General features: G+C 31.5%; 1 protein-coding gene across 1 annotated transcript; it reads right to left on the bottom strand.

Annotated features, from left to right (window-relative positions):
- Positions 1-303: 303 nt before the first annotated feature.
- On the bottom strand, positions 304-7,302 carry LOC131954942 (uncharacterized). The gene is made up of 8 exons (XM_059318793.1): positions 7,206-7,302; positions 6,175-6,258; positions 4,776-4,910; positions 4,381-4,533; positions 3,769-3,948; positions 2,931-3,140; positions 2,156-2,356; positions 304-452 (listed from the first exon to the last, which is right to left on the bottom strand). Exons 1-8 carry the CDS (start codon positions 7,213-7,215, stop codon positions 304-306), a joined length of 1,122 nt encoding a protein of 373 aa, XP_059174776.1. The 5' UTR covers positions 7,216-7,302.
- Between the last annotated feature and the right edge of the window lie 378 nt (positions 7,303-7,680).

The following is a 7,680-nucleotide window of genomic DNA, read 5'->3' on the forward strand; positions in this document are numbered from 1 at the left end:
CTTTACTCTATATATATATATATATATATATATATATATATATATATATATATATATATATATATATATATTTCACCTTACCTTTCTGTACTTACCTCAACGTTGCTCATATTTTCTGACCTAACACTGCTTACCTCCCATTCCTCAACTTTCTTCACCTTACCTCACCTCACCTCATCTCACATTACCTCACCTTATCTCAAACAAACTTACACTACCTCACACTACCTGACTGTACCTTACTTTAACTACCCCTCACGTCTCCTACCCAACAGTATTTAATCCTATCTTAATGTATTCAGGCTAACCTTCGTTGCAGTCCACGCCTTTATATCCTGTGCGACAGCCTTTACTACAAGCTCCAGTAGCAGACATGCACCAATCTTCATCCTGTCCACAATTACATGGCCTCTCGCAATCTAACCCAAAATAATTATTTGGGCAAGCTTTGTCTGAGGTAAAGATAAAATTTTACATCGTGATGATTTATTAATTTAAATATATTAAGCGTCAGCAGTAGACACATGTATGACCATAGTCATGATTACAGGCCTAGTCGTAGTCGTAGCGTAGCCGAAGTCGTAGTTGTAGGCCGTTACTGAGTGCGTTGTGCCCATTTTTCATGCACTCTAGAAATTACTTTTAATATGGTAAACAGTGCTATTTAAAAGTTGAAGGAATAATTTAATGAATGAGGAAAGTTCATTCAAATGCAAATAGTTTCAACTTAAAGTCTTCGACGGTTAAATATACTGGAAAAAGAAATCACTAAACTTTTGCTCTCTAGAATATTAATATAAAAAAACAACTACTGATATAATTTGCATTTATTGCAAAACAGATTCGTTTTAAAAAAATATAACAAGAGTCCGACGCGATTCACTCTGATTTATGTTTTAAATCCGTATTTTATTGTATTAATATTGGTCATGTTTGGGCACGCGTGTTTGTATGTGTGTTTGTGTGTGTATGTGTTTAGAGGATAACGAATCCTCTTTAGACCTAGTGATCCATTGATCAGATGCAGTAGAATTAATGTTTCTTGACCTTGGCGTATGAAGGGAAGGTGTGGTCAGCAATTTGCCCAGCCGCCTTTATTTTCCGATATATGAGTTAGATACCCAGCTGAGCTGGGTGGACTCAGGGACGTACTACTGGCATTAGATTAGGTTAACGGTAAAAATAACCCACCGGTTAGGCTACTATAAAGATGTCCAATACCAAAACTGTATTGTATACAAAAATAAATGAGAAAGTTTAGAAAGCTCACTCCTTTTTACTTTCTTGTATACGAAGTATAGAGGAAGTTTTGTAATCAGCGAATTTTTTTTTACACCTCACTGAGTCTGAAAAACATAGATTTGCGTGTATGTGTGTGTCTGTGTGGATGCGTGTCTGTGAACACGATAACTTGATTACCGTTACAGTTAAAATGATAACATTTCTTATATAAGTATTATATTAAATTTGTAGTTCTGTATCAACTTGTAAGCGATTTCCGGTTACAGGAAGTTGTACTAGTTCTACTGTTGGTTTTTCAAAAGTTTATAATTTGAGTACTCTTTTAGATAGATGAAATTTCCCGTATAAGTAAAAGATCTGTATCTCTGCCTACTACCAAAGTTTGAGTAATTTCCGTTACCAGAAGTAGTACTTAATGCTATTTTCGATTTCTCAAAAATTAAATTCATAAATTACTAATATTTCGCATTATTATACACACATTGTCTGCTCTTCACTTGGTGCTCACATTTTTTTCTTCATGGAGATTCTATTCTGTTTCTAAAAATTTAAATAATTAAAAATTGATTAAACGTGATGCCTGTATCCCTAGTTGCCATCCCTCTTAGTGTCATAAAAGAATATTCCAGAAAGTTAAGGGAGATCACTCCCGCTTTATGTAAGTGAGAATGCTCGGCGATATACCATGGCTGGCAAATTGTGTTGGAAGTTTTACAGAAGTGTTTAGAAAATCGAAGACAGATAATTTTCTTATCTATTATTCGTATTTCCATATTTAAAAAGTGATGTTAATAGATAAAAGTCTTGTGATTGTGTAGAACCTAATTATATTAAGAGTTGCTCGTTTATTTTCGAAAAGCTCAATATCATTAGTATTTCATTTCTGTGTTTTATAATCCAAACAAAATCCTACCTCCAAATATTTCAACCTCACAAAGAACTAATTGGTAATTGTTATTTATAGAGATGGTAACTTTAGTGGCCCGTGTTGTAGGTACTGTTACGTTGTAAGCAAACTCTCCACGTTGTGAACTCTCATCCCGGATGTTAACCTTGCGTGTTTTTTTATCATAAACCGTTAAACAGAAGTTGCTGAGTTGTTCTCTTCGTGTTGCTGAAGCAAATTATTAATAGCACATCATTTATCTTTTGATACATTTATTTCTTTTATTTTTATTTCTACCGTAAATTATAATTTACGGTAGAAATAACACAAGCATGTAAACCTTAACACAAAATACGTTTTACATTCACACATGTTATTTTAATCGGAGCATATGTGTTGTCTTCTTAATGTTTTTTTTGTCGTGGTCTGATTAAAATAAATCGTAGTGGTTCAGCGTGGTCGAGTTGGTAAAGCTCATGGTTGCTAAACCAAAAGTCTCTTATTCGAACCCACGGGTAGATGAGGCTCGTTAGCTGGGGACAACCACTCTTCTAGGAGAGACAACTCCGAAAATCAAACAACTACTGTCTTGTAGTTTGTTCTTTGTTGCACAAAGGATATGGAAGCAAATCCAAAAAGAAAAGCAGGCTCAAATCGGAGTCAATGGCGAATAAACAGTTGACATGTATTGTGCTAGATGGGATTCCTCTTCCTCACTAAAATTTTAGAACGACGACGAAGAAGAAGAAATACAACGTGCATTAAAAAATTTTACTTACAATTGTTTTAAGCCCCATCATACCTGCGTTCACGATAAGAAACCTGTAGACGTCAACTGCAGAATTAAATACAAGATTCCAAAACACATGGCCTTTTGTAGTTAATGTGCGACTACAAGATCCGGATTGTACATTCGGATCTCGATTTCCGTCAACAGCATTGTTACTGTTGTATTCACCAATAGTGGATGTGTCTATTTGCCATGTGGTTTGCTTCAAAGCCATGTTGCGACCTCAGAAAGAAAGACAGTGCTGTGTTATATCTTAAAAAATCAAAATCGATCTTCAAATGTGTACATGTAAAAAATCGTAATGCATTTTTTTTTCAAATAGCAAAAAAAAATGTGTATTCATTGTCAAATGTTAGAACTAGAGCCTATGGGACAATGACAGTAAGACCACGAAAAAGGTCAATAACTTTGACTGAAAACGATAAACTATCTGTTAATATACAAACAAATTTGTTTATTGCAGTGGTGATCATTCGCTTATAATAAATACTAACAATATAGGCATAAATGTGATGCAAAGTGCTCAAAACTTAATTTGAACAATTTTATTTTAACTTGGTTTAAAATGCGGTGCAGTAGTCAAGTTATTATTTTTTGGAAGAAAATTTACATTGATTACATCTTTTGACGCCCATTGTGATGGATAATTTAATATTTAATAAAATATTAGTATAATTTTCTTAAACAGTTAGTTTATATTACTTTGTCTAGGCGTTACCGCCACTTAACACCAGGACATCATAGAGATGTAATTATATAAATCTGACTTAGGTAATTATCAATATAATCTATATATGTTCAATGCAATATATATTTCATTTACTATTTTTATGACGTTGTTAAATCTCACCTCCACTGATACGCACATCGCAAATGCTGGTTCTTTTTCCAAAGAGAAATTGAACGCTGTTTGTTAAATTTTCCATCCTCAGGTAGATGTCAATAAAACTATCATAAAAGTTATAAAACATTGACGTATAGGATACGGATTTTTGGCCATAGTAAAACTTCAGTGTGATATTAGCATCAGCTGAAAGGTAAATAAATTTAGATTTCAATTACAGGTTTAGAAATAAACAAATATTTGATGTATAGGATACTGATTTTTGGTCATAGTAAAACTTCAGTGTGATATTAGCATCAGCTGAAAAGTAAATAAATTTAGATTTCAATTACAGGTTTTAGAAATAAACAAATATTTGATGCATAGGTTACGGATTTTTAGCCATAGTAAAACTTCAGTGTGATATTAGCATCAGTTGAAAAGTAAATAAATTTAGATTTCAATTACAGGTTTTAGAAATAAACACATATTTGATGTATAGGATACTGATTTTTGGCCATAGTAAAACTTCAGTGTGATATTAGCATCAGTTGAAAAGTAAATAAATTTGTAATTCCATCACATGTTTTTTGAAATAAAGAAATATTTTACGGTAATTTATTTTTTATTCATATTTACCTTCATTCATGTAAACAATTCTAATCCAGGTTAAATCGTGATTTAATAACCATGACAACCTAAATGCTTCTGTGGATTCGCACGTGCTTTCATCATTATCTTTAAGATGAAAATAGTCCGGCTCCATCTTGTCCGCTTGTAAAACTAAATCGACTGTGAAGATTTTGAGTGTACAACTCTTGTTTTGTAATTAAACATTAAACTGTATAATGTTATGATTCGTTTCAATATCAAAAGAAAACTCTTAATTTAAAACATCAAATACAAATGTCATAATAAAGTAACCAAATACACGGAAAGGACAAAAAATGTCAGCATCACACATATATGTCTAACACAATGAACACAATTTCCAATACAAATTGCTTGTACAGTATCAACAACAGTTGTCTTACCATATTGGCAACTTGGACCAAACCAGCCCTTTGAACATTGAGTTTCGTCATAACATCCCCCGTTGATGTCGCACTTGTCCTGTTCACAGTGACATTGGTATTGGCAAGTTATTCCAAACCATCCAGTTTTGCAGGCTACACGAATAGATTTTCTTTTTGATTATCCTGTAGTTACTTGTATCCAGTGCACAGTATCCGATGCATATATATATAGATATATATATATATATATATATATATATATATATATATATATATATATATATATATATATATATATATATAAATATATATATATATATATATATATATATATATATATATATATATATATATATATATAGAGAGAGAGAGAGAGAGAGAGAGAGAGACAGAGACAGAGACAGATACAGAGGTGTCGCTTTTGCCCAACATTTTTTTAATTCAGCTCCAATTTATCTAATCAATTAAATCGTGTTTTAATTGTTGTAATTTTTAAACGCATGGCTTACATTTAATTACATTATTTTTCAAATTAATTATAGGGTGATACGCGCAAATGTGTATTGAAAAAACATGTTCATGTAAGGATATTATAAATCAAAACGTATCGAACATATTGTAAGGGAAAAAGATTTACCTTAGAGGCGTCGCGAGGCGGGGGCGGGGTGCGGACCGCACCTGGTGACACCATTTAGAGGGGCTCAATTAATCATTAATTAGAGTTAATTAACCTGTATTAATAACTGACTTTAGATAGGCATCTTTACTACTAACTGTGCACATGTTAAAACTATCACCAATGGGGGAGGGGTGACACTAACTGCAAATGTAAAGTGGAAAAAAGGTTTTGCTAAATATTTTGAATAACTAGCAAGTCAATCAACGACCGTGGTAGGGGTGACACCAAAATCTAATAATTTACATTGAAAACGATCCATTTCCCAAATGAAACTAATAAGTTTATTGATATATTGTGCGCATAAATTAACAACGGTAGTCATAATTAGAGGGCTGACACCAATATATAGGCCTATGTAGACCCTAATAAACAAATATACATACACATATATATATATATATATATATATATATATATATATATATATATATATATATATATATATATATATATATATATATTTATATATATATATATATATATATATATATATATATATATATATATATATATATATGTGTATATATATATATATATATATATATGTGTGTATATATATATATATATATATATATATATATATATATATATATATATATATATATATATATATATATATATATATATATATATATTTATTTATTTATTTATTTATATAATTGTTTTGGGGTGGGGGAAGATTTGACACCAGGAGGTGCCTCCAGTATGACACCCGACCAAGCGACGCCACTGATTTACCTGACTTTGCTGGCTCAATGTATATTGAAAGTAGTATAATCAAAACAAACTTCGTCATTTTTGTGATGAAATATCCTGACACATCTATGATTGAAAAAAATGTATAAATTTTACGTTTAAACTTACATTAACATGTAAATGTGTACTCGCACATGGGAACACACATACATATTATATATATATATATATATATATATATATATATATATATATATATATATATATATATATATATATAAGTGCTAACGTAGTGAGCGTCTATTAATTTATCACATTTATGCATTTTAATAATCTAAGGAATTGGATAGCATTTCAAATGAAGATGTCAGACAAATGGAAGTTAATTTTTAGACCAACCCGCAAGGTATTATTTGGACCAAACCGCGTATATTCTGATTAACATATAGATATTTATATATATATATATATAGTTCATATAGTTCAAAGCAAGATTGCGACTTAAGAAGGATAGACAGTTTACATAAAGTGCTCCGTAATGAAAATGCGATATACTTTTTTGTTTATAAACTTGCATTTATTATTAGCTAAACCATCAATAGCTGAAGCTATATATATATATATATATATATATATATATATATATATATATATATATATATATATATATATATATATATATATCGATTCGTACAAATATAATACGGCTTTGGAAGTAGGCATTGTTAATGAAATAACAAATGCCAAATTTTTAAACAGAGTATTCCAAAGATCAGTGGCGTAGCCGTGATCGTCTCAAGGGGGGGGGGGTTCCAATTTTTACCCGGGGACAAACTTTCGATTTGCACCCCCACCCCCCTCACACTTTTTATTTGCACCCCCCCCCTCATATTTTTATGTATATACCGAGGGGTCTATGGGGGTGTTATGACTACGCCTGCCTACGCCACTGCCAAAGTAAGTTGTAAAGTCCCAGTTGAGACATAGCACACAGCCAGACAGGATTCTAGTCCGCCATTCCTCACGATACTGATTTATCCCGCCTACCGTGAGTAAGTCAGATGTGTACTTACACATAAACATTCTTATACTTGATCTAATCCACGTACTATTAGATCTATAAACAGTTAATGCTGATTAGATGAAATAGATTTTTACATGATCTAATCTAGGTACTATTAAAAACAGTCATTGTTGATCAGATTAAATGGATACACTTTTTAATGTTTTGTTCAAGCACAGTGTAAATTTGTTTTGAAAATAAAGTTATGCGTGTTTTGTTGGTGCGCAAATATTTTCGCAAAAGATATTCCTTTGCAAGAAAGGTTAGCAAAACGTTCACCATCGACTTCGAGAATACATTTCTAATCGCCATTACATGACTTCTTGAGTACTGTTTTAGTTAGCTAGATAAAAAATGTTAATGTTTGTATGCGATGTCAAAAGCGAGTTATTTTCAAATGTAACCTCTGATATGTGAAAGTGGTACTTTACAAGTTTTCGTGTCCCCTCGAATACTGTGTCAATTAAAACTTCCGGTAACTTTAA

This window comes from Physella acuta, unplaced genomic scaffold (genome assembly GCF_028476545.2).
Source record: "Physella acuta isolate Inbredline_101_S28 unplaced genomic scaffold, ASM2847654v3 ptg001042l, whole genome shotgun sequence".
NCBI lineage: Eukaryota > Metazoa > Mollusca > Gastropoda > Physidae > Physella > Physella acuta.